The sequence below is a fragment of the Capricornis sumatraensis genome, chromosome 16 (assembly GCF_032405125.1).
Source record: "Capricornis sumatraensis isolate serow.1 chromosome 16, serow.2, whole genome shotgun sequence".
In the NCBI taxonomy this organism is placed as follows: domain Eukaryota; kingdom Metazoa; phylum Chordata; class Mammalia; order Artiodactyla; family Bovidae; genus Capricornis; species Capricornis sumatraensis.
This window is the reverse complement of record NC_091084.1, coordinates 55912930-55929379: the sequence shown is the minus strand read 5'-3', so window position 1 is coordinate 55929379 and position 16450 is coordinate 55912930. Positions and strand designations below refer to the sequence as shown.

The window sequence follows — 16450 nt, the reverse complement described above, 5'->3', positions numbered from 1 at the left end:
TAAAAGCACTAATAATAATACATAACAGCACTAATATACCCACTTCCTTCCAAAAAATGACAAGAAAAATGCTATTTAAATGAATGAAAAAGTAAGTCATCAGAAAAATTAATGCCAGGGACATAAACGAGCAAGTCGCAAAAGAAAATGCTACACAGATCTATGCAAAAATATTGAAACTCAGACTCCCCTGGTTGACCAGTGGTTAAGAATCCCCCTGCCAATGCAGGAGACACAGACTGGCTACCTGGTCCAGGATGATTTCACATGCCTCAGAGCAACTAAGCCCGTGCACCACTACTGAGCCCATGTGCCGCAACGACGGAAGCCTGTGAACCCTAGAGCCCAAATGCTCCACAAAAGAGAAGCCACCGCAATGAGAACTCTGTGCACCACAACCAGAGAATAGCCCACACTTGCTGCAACTAGAGAAGGCCTGTGTGCAGCAATGAAGACTCAGCACAGCCAAAAATAAATAAATAAAAATTAAAAATATATATATTGAAACTCACAGGGTTGTGTAAGGATAAAGGAGTTCGTTGTCCCCTTCTCTTCCTGCCCTCAATCGTTTTTGAGGGCAGGAGGAGAAGGGGGGCAACAGAGGATGAGATGGTTGGATGGCATCACTGACTCAACAGACAGGAGTTTGAGCAAACTCCAGGAGAAAGTGAAGAACAGGGAAGCCTTGCATGCTGCAGTCCACGGGGTTACAAAGAACTGGACATGACTCAGCAAGTGAACAACAACAAAACTTTGCACAGCGTTTGCATACAATAAATGAAGCTACTAAAACATTAATAATTAAAGAAACGCAAATCTAAATAACAAAAACGTGTATATGTATATATGGGTGGTATATATGTGCATATTTATATGTGTGTGTGTATACATATTCAATTGAATGATTTCAAAGATACTTGTATATGGATATTCACTGCAACAATGTAACACAGAATAACTGGAAACAGACCAAAAATCTATTAATGGGGGTTAGTTATGAGCAACCTAGATAGTATATTCAAAAGCAGAGACATTACTTTGCCGACTAAGGTCCGTCTAGTCGAGGCTATGGTTTTTCCAGTAGTCATGTATGGATGTGAGAGTTGGACTGTGAAGAAGGCTGAGTGCCGAAGAATTGATGCTTTTGAAATGTGGTTTTGGAGAAGACTCTTCAGAGTCCCCTGGACTGCAAGGAGATCTAACCAGTCCATTCTGAAGGAGATCAACCCTGGGATTTCTTTGGAAGGAATGATGCTAAAGCTGAGACTCCAGTACTTTGGCCACCTCATGCGAAGAGTTGACTCATTGGGAAAGACTTTGATGCTGGGAGGGATTGGGGGCAGGAGAAGAATGGGACGACAGAGGATGAGATGGCTGGATGGCATCACAGACTCGATGGACGCGAGTCTGAGTGAACTCAGGGAGTTGGTGATGGACAGGGAGGCCTGGCGTGCTGCGATTCATGGGGTTGCAAAGAGTCGGACACGACTGAGCGACTGAACTGAACTGAACTGAAACAAACATCATCAGTCACTTAGTAGCTCAGTCAACTAACTCTTTGAGATCCCAAGGATTATAATCCACCAGGCTCCTCTGTCCAGAGGATTCTTCAGGCAAGAATACTGGAGTGAGTTGCCATTTCCTTCTCCAGGGGATCTTCCTGACCCAGGGATCGAAACCTCATCTCTTGCATTATAAGGCTGATTCTCTACCACTGAGCCACCTGGGAAGCCCCTAAAGAAACATAACTAAACATTATTATACAAAAATGTGGTAGATGTAGGTATACTGACTACGACAACTGTCTAAGAAAAGTAATAATGAATTGTGAAGTTATTTTAATGGAAGGGATTAAACTAGGTTAGGACTATGCTGCTGCTGCTAAATTGCTTTAGTCGTGTCCAACTCTGTGCGACCCCATAGACGGCAGCCCACCAGGCTTCCCGTCCCTGGGATTCTCCAAGAACACTGGAGCGGGTTGCCATTTCCTTCTCCAATGCATGAAAGTGAAAAGTGAAAGTGAAGTCGCTCAGTCGTGTCCGACTCTAGCAACCCCATGGACTGCAGCCTACCAGGCTCCTCCGTCCATGGGATTTTCCAGGCAAAGGTACTGGAGTCGGTGCCACTGACTATACCTATATGCAAAATGTTTATGTATGTAGTGACCCTAAAAGGGTCACTATGTACATGTATGTGCTTAGTCGCTCAGTTGTGTCCAACTCTTTGTGACCCCATGGACTGAAGCCCACCAGGCTCCTCTGTCCATGGGATTCTCCAGGCAAGAATACTGGCGTGGGCTGCCATGACCTCCTCCAGGGGATCGTCCCAAGCCAGGGATGGAACCCAGGTCGTCTGCATTTCAAGCGGATTCTTTACCATCTGAGCCACCAGGGAAGCCCTGAACAGTCACTGAAGAGCCTCCCCAGTTCTAAGTATCTGAGGAATGTAGTTAGGTTATACCCAAAAGAGGAAGCCTTCGGGGAGGAAAGAAACTGCTCTCAAACTTTTAAGGACATAAAAAATACCTCTATCACAAAACACCAATTTTTATTTCAAAATGCCTAAACCTAAGGTGTGAAGGAAGTCATTCTTCAGATGAGCTTATATTCACTAATTACAAACCTCAACCAAAAATTAAAAAGAAAAAAAACAAATCTTCAAAATGCATGACTAGTTCATCCTTAAATTACAGGTAAAGTAAGATCATAAAGAAGCAAAAGAAAAATTAAGTAGCAGTCCCATCTGACACAATTAAGTAGTTATTATGCACTGCAGTTAGTACTCATACACATAAAGGTTCAGGATTTATGCAGAGTTAACTAGATTTTTTTTTTTTTAAGAAAAGTAGATTAAAATAAAAACTATTAGTTAGGTATTATAGTTTTGTGGGCTTTCTTTGAGCCAAAACAAAACAAATCTTTTTCTGGAGGCAGACTGGGGGTAGGGGGAGTACAACACTTTGGGAACTAATATACAGTAACTAATATTTTAAACAATACAGCCACTAGAATCAATGGTACTTAAGGAAGACTGAGATGAGATAAATCAGTAAGTAATAGAAGGGATACACTCTCAGTTCAGTTCAGTTGCTCAGTTGTGTCCGATTCTTTGTGAACCCACGGACTGCAGCACGACAGGCCTCCCTGTCCATCACCAACTCGTGGAGTTTACTCAAACTCCTGACCATTGATTGAATCGGTGATGCCATCCCATCATCTCATCCTCTGTTGTCCCCTTCTCCTCCTGCCTTCAACCATTCCCAGCACCAGGGATCACATGCACTATACAGTCCATGGAATTCTCTAGGCCAGAATGCTGGAGTGGGTAGCCTTTCCCTTCTCCAGGGGATCTTCCCACCCCAGGGATCAAACCCAGGTCTCCCGCATTGCAGGCGGATTCTTTACCAGCTGAGCCACAAGGGAAGCCCAGGATACTCTCTATCCTAAAACAAAAATATATCCTAGAACTGTAGTTTCCAACCAGAAGTAATTTTGCTCCTTATGAGACATTTGACAACATCTAAACACAATTTTTGATTGTAAGGCCTGAGATGGTCCTGCTGGTGTATTGCGGGTAGAGGCCATGGAAGTGACGAAATACTTTATAGACCCACCAACCAACCCAAATGTCAACAGTACTGAGGTTGAAAAACTCTGCCTTAGAAATAGGCTGGGGGTAGTGGGGAGAAACCACTGAATGTGTGCTTGGAAATAATCAATTTTATCGTGAAAATCTTAAATCAACAGGATCTTTTTTATGTTTAAAAATACTGACATCTTATCAAATAGCATGTAATCTATTAAAATGACACAATTCTCAAAGTGTTATTTAAAAGAAAGTTAACTGGATTTCCAATTTATCTAAAGTTTCGAAATTCTGCAAAAGCCATAGGCAAAAAAGACAATAATACTAAAAAATGTTTTTACATATACACACATTCTCTGACTCTCACAAACAATATTGAGCAAAAGAATAATACCTTTTTGTGTGATTCCATTTATATACAGTTTCAAGAACAGGCAAAAACTTTTCTCTTATACACCAGAACAGTAGTTCCTTTGGAGAGAAAGGCAGACATGGGAGAGGACGTGAGGGGGACTTCTGGGATGGTAATAATTTTGTATTTCTTAATCTGGGTAGCACTTACATAACTTTGTTTTGTGACAATTCATCAAGCTGTGTAGTAATAACTGGTACACTTGACTGTATACCGTAACACTTTAACAAAAATGTTTACTTTTTTAAAATGTTATACATTTATATCCTAAAATCTTGAGCATTTTGACCCAGAAAGAAAAATTAATGTCAAGAGCAAAAGTAAAAGTGCTTTTGCTGTATAGGCTGCCTTCCAAGAATTCAAGAAGGATGACACCCCAGAAAGCTGTAAATACCATCCTCAGTGATCATACAGCATTCAGCCGTACACTTAAGCCACTATATATCCCTTGGCACAAACCCTAAAACAGGACAAATGCTTACAAATGCAGTTGGATTTATTCCATGGACAGTTTGTTTGGATTATTTCCCCCAACGTTAAACTGGGAACTGTTATCAGAGAACAGGCTCTATGAAACAAATGATGCTTTCTCTTTCCAAATCCCAGTTTCCCAAAGCTCTCCCAAACTAAACCTCTCTTGGCTTCTCCTTCAGGAATTCTGCGCCCATCACTGCCTCTCCCACTATCCACTCTCACAATCCACCAACACACACACACACACAGACACACACGAAAATTCACATTAATGCTCATTCCAGAGGCTAGTCTCCCTCTCCCCCAGAAACCTTGTCAATACAATCCAAACTTCACTACCCTCATATTCATATTCTCCACACACTTCTTTCCCAACAGCACCACAAAACCAGGGCCCATGCGTTCCCAGTATCTTAAATCCTCTCTCCCACCGCACTAAAAGCCCTAGCTTCTGCAAAACAACTCAGCTCCACGGCCACCGCTGTAGCTCGGATCTCCACCTTTCTTGCCCTTTAGCAGCCTCCACATCCCCACACTTTCCTGTATTCAAATCCAGCCCATCTCCCGTCCACCCTCTGCCCCCAACCTCTGTTCTCTACTGTCTGAATCTTTCCTAAGACAGGGATGGGAAGTTGGTGGAAGGGTGTGGAGGAAAGTACTCTGTCCCACGTGAAAACAGTGGAGCAAAGATTGCTCAAGTCTGCAGCACAACAACCACGTGCAGCGACTACAGTTAGAGGCTGGATTCTGAAACCCAGCCTCACCAATTACTAACTGCAAGGCTTAGGCCAGGCGATTTTACATATTTTAAGTCTCTGTCTCCAGAATTACAAAATGGAGCTAATAAAAAATAGCCACCTCCCAGAGTTGGGAGATTGAATCAACTCCCAGCCAGCTGAGCACTTGGCACAAACCCAACACGGTAGACTCTCAACAACTGGCTATTTTTCTTAGGTCCTCTTTGTGGATGGGGGAAAATGAAAGGTACTTTCGTTCAGTCTCTTAAATGCAAAACTTCCTGCAAAGTCTCTTCCTGGGGGATAGCAAGAAGGCAGGGGAAAGACGTACTCTACAGATAAGTCTGTGATATAAAGAGTTTTGTCAGGTGCCCAAACTCCGTGTTCTCTCTTTATTATCTGCTTACAGTGTGGATCCAAGTTGGATCCAAGAAGCTCTGCACGCCTTGGTAAAGGATGGGGAAGACGTGAATATGTACTGTACGTTAAATGTTCTTTCTTCCACACTCTTTTGAAGGAATGTAGCAGCACCTTTCAAATTACTGAAGTGCCTTCTTTGGGGGGGGTCGAAGAATAGGAAGGAAACCCGAAATCCCAAAGGATATTTCTTGAGAAGTTTATAGGAGTACATCATAAAAAGGAGAGATTAAGAGCAAATGCGGGAAACCTCATTTCTCCCGCAGCAGAGAGCACCAATCGGTTTGCCAGCAAGTGAATGAGTTAAAAATGAAAAAGCGCTTTCCCCATCTCTCCTGGGATACCAGGGCTTCCCCGGGTCCCTTCCCAAGAGGGATAAAGCGGAGGGTCTGCGCCAGGGAATCCCCAGCTCCCTACGGGGGGAGAGGCGGGGCCCGGGGAGTCCCTTCCCAACCCATCTCCTGTAACGGGATGTCTCCTGGGACTCGAAGATCCCCCAGAGATTCGGCCATCCCTGGATCCCTCCCCTCCCAAGACCTCCGGACAGCCGTCCTCAGTCCTCGGAGTTCTCCCCGGCCAATTCTCCCGGTCTCCCGGCTGGCACTGGGTCAGCCTGCGGCCCACGGAGATCCCTCATGGGCCTCCTCCCGGCCCCTACAGAGCGCCGCGAGCCCGCGGGGTTACCTGCTGAGACGGCAGCTCCACATGCAGGGCCCGCGCGGCAGAACCTGGAGGCAGCGCGGCGGCCGGGCCCGTGGGCGGCGGGGGGAGTGGGCCCCCGACCGACGCTGAAGCGTTCATCTTGACCCAGGGGCCGCCAAGCGGCGGGACCGACGCTCCTCCGGCATCCGCCACAACCGCCGAGTCACGACCCGCCGAGACCCTGCAGCCCAGAAACCGACCAACCTAGAGGCAGGACCGTTCTACCCCACCTCCAGCCGCCACCGCTGGCTAAGGAAGAGCCATATTACCGCAGTGCAACCCCCACCACCCGCTGAGACCTGGCTTGCCCATTGGTTCAGCTTCCATGGGGGCGGGACCAAACGACAAAAAGAGGACGCGCTATTGGGCAGAAGATTTGTCCGTCGCCAGCAGAAATAGACAGGGGGCGGAGGGACCCGGGGATGGCCTAAATTGCGTCTGTCAAACCGGGGTGAAACCTAGGGCGTTGCTTCTTTTTTCCCCAATCTAATTGGCTCTTTCACTACCACAGGGCGGGGTCTCCTAGAGGAGCCGCAAGGACCATTGCTCGAGTTCGCCGTCAGTTGTCAGTAAAGGAAAAGAGGGGTGGAGTCCGTCTAGGTAGACCGGCGCCTGGACTCCAGTGTCACGTGCAGGAGGCAGGAGAGTCACCTGATTAGTGAGAGTCAGTTTTGGGAGCCACTTCCGCCCTAACCTAGTTGCCATGGTAACCGGCCTCCCTAGGAGGGCGGGGACCCATTTGGCGCCAGCTGGGGCGCGATGGTCTGTCTGTAGTTGAACATTCCCTGGACAGTCTTTTCCTAGGGGCTTCCGCCAACGTGTGAGGATTGAAAAGGAATACTTTATGGTTCGGCAGAAAGCCACCACGCAGGATGCCCTGAGACCAGAAACTTGTCGGGCAATGCCGCCAGCTCCACCCACGACCAATTCCAACCCATAAGTCCCCGCCCCTCCGCATACTCCACTAACTGGTAGGATGAGGCAGGCTCTCAGGATGCTGTTTCACTTCTGTGAGTGGGTTGTTTATGCTTTCCCTGGAAGGCCTTTGCTATGTACTTTGCTCCTCCTGACTAATGCTTATTTAGCCATCAAATTTCATCTTGTGTTGGGATCCCAAAAGGCTTCTCAGACTTACTCTGGGACCCTGCGTTAGAAAACTTGCCTCTACCACGTTCCTGATTATTCTATTGCATTCAATTGTATTTTAATAAGTCTAACACACTTGGACAGCCACACATATCCTTCCCGCAAACACACACTGCTAATTTCTCAAGCAAAAGAACCTTCTCTGATTCATTTCTGGATTTCCAGTACCTCGCAGAAAATCAGGACATGTGTTTTTGAAGCGAAGGCACAATTTAAATGACACCTCTTCCGTGAAGACCTCCTTGGATTATAATGATAGCATCTATAGAATTGCTTCTATAATAAATATCGAGTCATTCTTCAGAATAATGACCTTTTACCTCCTTTGCGAATTTCTCCAACACCCTGACTGATACAGCAGAAAGACACAACAGGAATCAGAAACTTAGAATCCTGGCTCTTCCAGCTCTGTGTTCCTAGGTAAGCCAGTTCCTTTTCTCAATTTTAGTTTTCCCCCTTGTAAAATAGTAACAAGGTTGCTCTGAGGAGTAAATAAGCCACTGTAGACATAGTGCCCAGTGCAGGACCTGGCATATAAAAATTGCACTAAAAATATTTAATAAGCATGCTATCTTTCAAGGGTATTTGGAGGGAATGTTCATATTGTTTTATTTCCTTTTTAACAACTATAGAATGTATGGTAATGTTGCCTGAAGACACTTTGGATCTGATCCCAGAGATGGCTAATATATGTCACACTGTCTCCTGTTCATGCAGTCAGGTGTTTGTTGAGACGGTAGTAACTGAGAAATCCCAAATCTCATCAGGTTCCACCATCTGCTGGAAGTTCATAGAAGACATTTATCTGTTTCCAAGCTATATTAGTTTCCTAAACCTGATGTATCCAATTACTACAAACTGGGTAGCTGAAAATGACAGAAAGTTATTTTTTCACAGTTCTAGAAGCCAGAAGCCCCAAATCAAGGGCTTAGTGTTGGGTCTGAGAAGGGAATGTGGGAGCCAGAAAAGACACTCAGATTTCACAGGTGAGATAACATTTAACCTGGGTATTGGAGGACCAGTAAGAGTTCACAAGCAGGGAGGGACAAAAGAATGTTTCAGTAGAGAGAGCAGGAGTGATTTTCCACTAGCCTTTACTCTACATGAGGCAAATTACTGGATACCGGAAATACAGAACTGAAGTAAATAACCCCTCACAGACGTTTCCATCTGCATGCCACAAACCCTAGGAGAGCTGGCACTCACCCCTAGGAACATGGCAGAAAACTGAAAACCTGCTGAGTACGTGTTCAGTAAATGCTGCCTATCATTACTTTTATGTGGACTATTCATTCTAAAGACTCTTGTATTATTTTGGGTCTTACTCCATCATATGGCTATACTTGCTTCAACCTTAAAATATTTTTACTCACTTAGAATCGAGTTAGTATAATATTTATAGAGTGTTATTTATAGTGTTATATAGTAGAGAAACAAGTATTCAAGTGTAAGGAGCATGAATTTAAAAGGTGGCCAAGTACAATAGACATGCTATGGTAGAAGAAACATCAAGGTCAAGTGGTAATGGACTAACAGGCTCTGCAGGGACTGGTGGGCAAGGTCAGAGCAGGCTTCACAAAGGTCTTAAAGGTTGATTAGAAGTTTGATAGGTAAACAACAGATGGTTAGAGCCATTTTGTTCAGGGATGGCTCCTGTTTTAACAACCAATTAGTACCATGTTGGGTACTAAAATCAAAATGTCAGTTTGTAGAAACAAAAAGCCAAACTTGTCCCAATATACTTTGCATCCTCTTCCTCCACCCTCTTCATTCTACAGATCTCCTGGGTGTGATGCATTAGATAAATAAGTGCAAGACAGAGCAGATTGGTATTTCTATGTCTTGAATCTAATTAAATTAAATCTATCCGCTTCCTTTCAACAGAGTCATCTCTCTTCCATTCACTTACTTATTTAGTCAAGGACCAAACCTTTACCAGGTGTCCAGCCTTGTTACTACATTGACAGAAACCATGCAAATAGAATCCCTCACTGCAGGGAGTTTACAGATAATTTCAGCACAAAATGGCAAGTGCAGTCATTGAGATGATCAAGTATAATGGAAGCACAGAAGAGGACATTGCTAACTGCAATGTGTTGTGCAGGAAGGCTTTCTACAGGAGAAAGAGCATTCTAGGCTGAAGGAAGTGAGCAAAGGCCCTGGGGCAGAAGACACAGCATTTGCACAGTCAAGCACGGATGAAGCCAAAGCTGCCCGGAGGAGGACAGGCTAGAAAGGAAGGTGGGCCAGGTGAAAAGAACCTGACCACCAGGCTAAAGAACTTGAGTTTAATCTTAGGCAACAGGAAGTTGTTTAGAAAGATCCTCAGGCAGCCTTGGAGATGCAGCTTTGAAGGGGAAGGACTAGAAGAGCAAGACTCTTGCAGAAAGTCAGGGGAGAATTGTAAAACAAAGAGGTCATTCCCCAAAGAGCCTGTACACACCCACCAAACCTGAAATGCAAGTCCCCGGGCAGCATTTCTCCTCCTTTCTCAACCCTTCAAGGTCATTTTCTCCAAAGAGGCTTCCTGGATGTAAGCTAGTAATGGCTACCTCCTCTAGGTTCCCACAGCAGCTGCCTGACCTCTCTTAGTGCAGGTGTTCATGTGCCTGGTCATATACTGAGAGATTTCTATTTGTTTAGCCCATTCCACCCTGGACTCTTGTTCTTGATTTCATTCTACAACCCCAGCATCCTGACGCAGGGGCTCCATCAGCTTCAGTGAGCAAATGACTGCCTAAATAAAATCATTAAATGCCTGAATGCTTGAGGAAGTGAATGTTTGGATGACAGGGGGCCTCATACCTCCCCCACTGCACACAGCCCCAGAGAGAGGAAATGAGCTTGTCCAAGGTTACTTGAAATTTGTAGCAAAGCTGAGACAAAGACGCAAACCTCTTGCCCCTGAGAAGCAAGTGCTTCTTCCTAGGTTCCAGTGGTTTTCACACTGTCACAGACTATATTTGTACCAACTGAGAGCACATAAGCTGGTGAATTTATAGGCCAGCCCTGGGTGACACACACTGGATCCAAGTGAATCTAACCCAGGGGGCTGATTTAGCCAAAGTCCCCACAGAAAGCTTTCTTTGGGAAATGACTTTTACAGTGAGGTCTGAAGGATGAGTAGGAGTTAACTGGGCAAAAGAGGCTAGTGAGAGCAAGAGGAGCAATTTGGACAGAAGGAACAGCCCAAAGGAGCTAAAAGGAAGGCCAGGTGGGAGTAGGCAGAGAGAGGCAGCCAGTGTGGAGGAGGAGGAGAACACTTTTGGAAAGAAATTGTTATTTCAAACATAAGAGAAAATCAAAGACCTTGTTTAATTTCTTTTACAATTTCATGTTGCTTTTATGTGTAATTTCATATGGCAGAAGTGGCACTATCTTTTAGGTGCTCAGAGTTTCTGGAGTTTTAATCCAGCCTGATGGCAAGAATGAAGTTGGAGGGAGATTCTGGCAGGGGCCAGACCTGCCAGGTGTTGTAGCCCCAGCGGAGTCTGACTTTGCTTGAGGCACATACACAAGGATCTAAGCAAGGGGAGTGACATGATCTGATTCACGTTTTAGAAATGCCGCTCTTGCTGCCAGCTCAAGAGCAGATTTGAAAACTGCACAACTCCGATAGGACTGCAACCCAACTGGAACCCAGACTGAAAAATCCCATGGACAGAGGAACCTGGTGGGCTACCGACCATGGGATTGCAAAAGAGTTGGACACAACTGAACACTCATGCCTAAAAACTGACAACCCCATACCCTGGGGCCTCTCTTGCCTTCTGAGATGGCCCACACTCTTGTCTGTGGAGTATGTTTCTCTCTAAATAAATCCACTTCCTACCTATAACTTTGTCTCTCACTGAATTTTCTGTGATGAGACATCAAGAACCTGAACTTCATTAAACCCTGAGACTAGGTGTGTGATCTCAATGAAAAACCCAAGGGTTCAAGTCCCAACCTGAGATGCATGGTTTCACCAGGATTCTTTGGCTAAGTGACTGATCAAGGTTGGGCCAGAAAAAGTACAGGATGATCCTAGGACCTTTAGCTGTGCCAGAAAGTAAAGAAGTACTCAAAAAAAAAAAAAAAAAAAAAAAAAACGAAGAGAGATGTCCAAGGGACACAGAAGCCAATTTGAAAGGACTCTGACTGGCTCAACCTGGGGGAACTTGAATATCAAAATGAATGATAGAATGGCCTATAGCCCACTAAATAAAAAATAGGTATTCATGAGTTTTTATTGGTATAACAAATGTCTCATTAGGAAAAAGATATTTACATGGTGATGAAATAAAATGTCTGTTTTATGGCAAAGTGAAAGCGTTAGTTGATAGTTGAGCCCATCAGGCTCCTCTATCCATGGAATTCTCCAGGCAAGGATATTGGAGTGGGTAACCATTCCTTTCTCTGGGGGAATCTTCCCAACCCAGGAAATGAACCTGGGTTTCCCAAATTGCAGGCAGATTCTTTATCATCTGAGCCACTGGGGAAGCCTTTTTTTTTTTTTTCTTTTTTTATTCTTTTTTAATAGCAAGATAAGAAAAATTTAAACAAAATGTTCTTTGTCTATGTAGGCCTCCTCCCTCCCCCTTTTAAAGTGTATTTTGCCCTTACATTAATTGTTGTCTCTTTCAGTTCAGTTCAGTTCAATTCAGTCACTCAGTCCTGTCCGACTCTTTGCGACCCCATGAATCGCAGCATGCCAGGCCTCCCTGTCCATCACCAACTCCCAGAGTTCACTCAAACTCACGTCCATTGAGTCGGTGATGCCAACCAGCCATCTCATCCTCTGTCGTCCCTTCTCCTGCCCCCAATCCCTCAACTCTTATCACAAGGTGGCCAAAGTACTGGAGTTTCAGCTTTAGTATCATTCCTTCCAAAGAACACCCATGGCTGATCTCCTTCAGAATGGACTGGTTGGATCTCCTTGCAGTCCAAGGGACTCTCAAGAGTCTTCTCCAACACCACAGTTCAAAAGCATCAATTCTTTGGCACTCAGCTGTCTACACAGTTCAACTCTCACATCCATACATGACTACTGGAAAAACTATAGCCTTGACTAGACGGACCTTTGTTGGCAAAGTAATGTCTCTGCTTTTGAATATGCTATCTAGGTTGCTCATAACTTTTCTTCCAAGGAGTAAGCTTTAGGAGATAACAGTTCCTCTTAACTTAATCAAGTGTCACAACTCCTTAGAAGATAACCTTTCTTCTTAATCTTGTAAGGGGCCATGATGGCCTGTGACCTTGCTTCGATCTGGCACAAACCCAACACAGTAGACTCTCAACAACTGGCTGTTTTTCTTAGGTCCTCTTTGTGGATGGGGGAAAATCAAAGGTACTTTTGTTCAGTCTCTTAAATACCGAACTTCGATCCGGATTGTGTAAGCTGTCATAACACATTATTTAATATATAGCCCTCTGAATTTGACCTCTAATAGATGGAACAGTTCTCAAAGGTTTTAGGAGCAATGTGGGAGACCCGTGTTCAATCCCTGAGTCGGGAAGATCCCCTGGAGAAAGAAATGGCAACCCACTCCAGTACTCTTGCCTGGAAAATCCCATGGACAGAGGAGCCTGGTAGGCTGCAGTCCATGGGGTCGCAAAGAGTCGGACATGACTGAGTGACTTCACTTTCACTTTCCCAGATTATAATCCTTATAATCCAATTTATAATTGGATAAAGCCAATCCTTATAACTGACTTGGGTTAAATTTTCCATTTCCTTCTTAGATTGTTCAATTTTTTCATTAATGATAATCTCAAAGTATGGAAAAAGAGTAACTTTACAGTGTAAAACCCTGACAGTCCACCTTAATCAAATGATCAAAGTGAGTATCATGAAATTGAAATCATGTACCACCAGACTGGATGTAGTGAGAAAAACTCATCATCACTTATGTGGTATTTCTGCTAAAAATGGATAATCTGATTCAGTCGTGAAGAAACATGAGACATAACAAAACTAAAATGTTTTATAGAATACCTGGCCTGTAATCTTTAAGATTGTCAAGGTCATGATAGTCAAGGAGAGACTGGGGAACTGTTTCACATAAAAGGGGTGTGATGCTATGATTTATGCGCTTTCCTTGCAGCTCAGCTGGTAAAGAATCCACCCGCAATGCAGGAGACCTAGGTTTAATCCCTGGGTTAGGAAGATCGCCTGGAGAAGGGAAAGGCTATCCACTCCAGTATTCTGACCTAGAGAATGCCATGGACTATATAGTCCATAGGGTCGCAAAGAGTCGGACACGACTGAGTGACTTTCACTTTCACTGTGACTGATAAGAAGAAATATATATATGATCTTTGTTCACTATTCCTGGCATATACCGCCTAAAATTCTTATGAAAGTGAAACTGTTAGTTGCTCAGTTGTGTCTGACTGTTTGTGACCCATTGGATGGTAGCCCACTAGGCTCCTCTGTCCATGGAATTTCTCCAGGGGATCTTTAATTTCTTATATAAGAGCCACAGGGGCATCTTTGGTTATAATATTTACTTTTGTCCTCAGTTGCTGATAGGGCTTCCCTGATAGCTCGGCTGGTAAAGAATCGCCTGCAATGAAGGTGACCTGGGTTTGATCCCTGGGTTGGGAAGATCCCCTGGAGAAGGGAAAGGCTACCCACTGCAGTATTCTGGCCTGGAGAATTCCATGGACTGTATAGTTAACAGGGTCACACTGAGCGACTTTCACTCACTTCACTCACTCAGTTCCTCAACCAGCCTCAGAATATATACAAGTGAAATGGAGATCTTTTGTTTTCGTAACAAACCCCATTCAACCACATGGGAGTTTATGTTAATAAACTGGCTTTGGGGAAGCCCTTAGATAACCTAAGGTTGGCAGTTGCCAGGGGAACCAAACCTGATTAGAGGGAGGGGTCTAAGGACTTTTAGACCCCTCCCACTCCAGACATCTGGGGAGGGGAAAGGCGAGAACATTGACTTCAATCAACAATGGCCAATGATTCAATCAATCATGCCTGTGTAATGAAGCCTCCATAAAAACCTGAAAGAATGGGGTGTAGAGAGAACACAAGGAAGTGCTGGGACGCAGACACACAGATCTTGGAAGCTCTGCATTCCTTCCCGCATACCTTGCTCTATGCAGCTCTTCCATCTGCTATTCCTGAGTGATATCCTTTTACAATAAACTGATAATCTTTAGTGAGCAAATGTTTTGTTGAGTTCTGTGAGCTGCTCCAGCAAACTAATGGACCTCAAGGAAGCATTTGTGGGAACCTTCAATTGTTGGTCAGAAACATAGGTAACAATCTATGCTTGCTATTGGCATCTAAAGTATGTGGAGGTGGGGGTGGGGAGGTGGGGGTGGGAGTGTGTGTGTGAGGGTGGGGGTGGAAGGTTGAGAGGGGTGCTGGGCTGAGCCCTTAACCTGTGGGAGCTGATGCTATCTCCAGGTAGATAAGGTGAGAATTGAGTTAAACTGTAGGACAACCAGCCGTTATCAGACATTGTGGGGAAAATCCCCGTACACTGTGGCGTCAGAAGTGAAGTAGCGATGCAGTGTTGACAGCAGAGGAGAAACGCAGGATTGCATTTTTCTTGTGGAATGAGATTTAAATAACATGTGAGTCTGAACTTGATTCTTTTGCTTAAATGGGCATATTAAGACTAATGGTGCTGTCCTTGACTAACCTATGAGGATTGTGTTTCTGGATTAATTTAATGGCCTTCATGATTTTACTGTGGTATTTGTCTGTAGGATAGTGTTCTTGTTTGGTATGATGTGGCATCATGTCTGCAACTTACTATCAAGTAGTTTGGGGAGAAAATTTTTTTTTTACATATTTTGAATTTTTTTTTTTTGAATTGTACTTGCAACTTTTTTTGTGAGATTGTTTTCCATAAAGTGATAAAGAAAATGTTGTGATGTTCCTTGCATAGTAACTACTCTCTATAAGCAAAATGAAAGTGAAAATTATTTTTCACAACATTTTGTTCATTAAAGTTTATATTTTAAAAAATTTAATAACTTCTTGAGAGTTTGATATATGCCAGGCATTGCTGTAAGCAGTGTGTGTGTACCCTTACCATAGTGCTAGAGATTACAGAGGTAAGGCAAGCGTTCTGTCACCTGCCTAAGGTCACATGTTTTGAGTTTTGAACTGGGATTTGAAAGCAGTCTAACTCCAGTGTTATTAATTCTACATTTTTCTACCTCAATAAAAGAGTATTACAGTATCTCTCGCATGCTGCCAAATAAGAGTTCTCATGTCGCAACTAAAGATGCCGTATGGTACAACTTAGACGCAGCATGCGTGCTAAGTCACTTCAGTGGTATCCAATTTTGCCTGCTCCTCTGTCCATGGGATTCTCCAGGGAAAAATACTGGAGTGGATTGCCATGGCCTCTTGTAGGGAATCTTCCCAACCCAGAGACGAACAGGTATCTCTCATGTCTCCTGCACTGGCAGGTTCTTTACCATAACTGTCACATGGGAAGCCCAAGACTCAGAACAACCAAATGAATAAATAAATATTAAAATATATATGTGTGTGTGTGTGTTTAATCCAAGGATAAAATACTTTGCATTGGTTTTGATGAAAGTGAAAGAGGAGAGTGAAAAAGTTGGCTTAAAGTTCAACATTCAGAAAACTAAGATCATGGCATCTGGTCCCATCACTTCATGGCAGATAGATAGGGAAACAGTGGAAACAGTGTCAGAGTTTATTTTGGGGGGCTCCAAAATCATTGCAGATGGTGATTGTAGCCATGACATTAAAGGATGCTTAACTCCTTGGAAGGAAAGTTATGATCAACCTAGACAGCATGTTCGAAAGTAGAGACATTACTTTGTCAACAAAGGTCTGTCTAGTCAAGGCTATGATTTTTCCAGTAGTCATGAATGGATGTGAGAGTTGGACTCTAAAGAAAGCTGAGCACAGAAGAATTGATGCTTTTAAACTATGCTGTTGGAGAAGACTCTTGAGAGTCCCTTAGACTACAAGGAGATCCAACCAGTC

At 44.0% G+C, this 16450-nt stretch overlaps 1 protein-coding gene across 2 annotated transcripts in view; it reads right to left on the bottom strand.

The window, feature by feature from the left end:
- UVRAG (UV radiation resistance associated) overlaps positions 1 to 6487 on the bottom strand; it is a 324313-nt gene extending 317826 nt beyond the window's left edge. For both annotated transcript variants that reach the window (XM_068988472.1, XM_068988473.1), the window contains exon 1: positions 6310 to 6487. In XM_068988472.1, coding sequence (XP_068844573.1) covers positions 6310 to 6426 — 117 coding nt within the window. In that variant the 5' untranslated portion in view covers positions 6427 to 6487. The remainder of the gene's footprint in view (positions 1 to 6309) is intronic.
- Positions 6488 to 16450: the final 9963 nt, after the last annotated feature.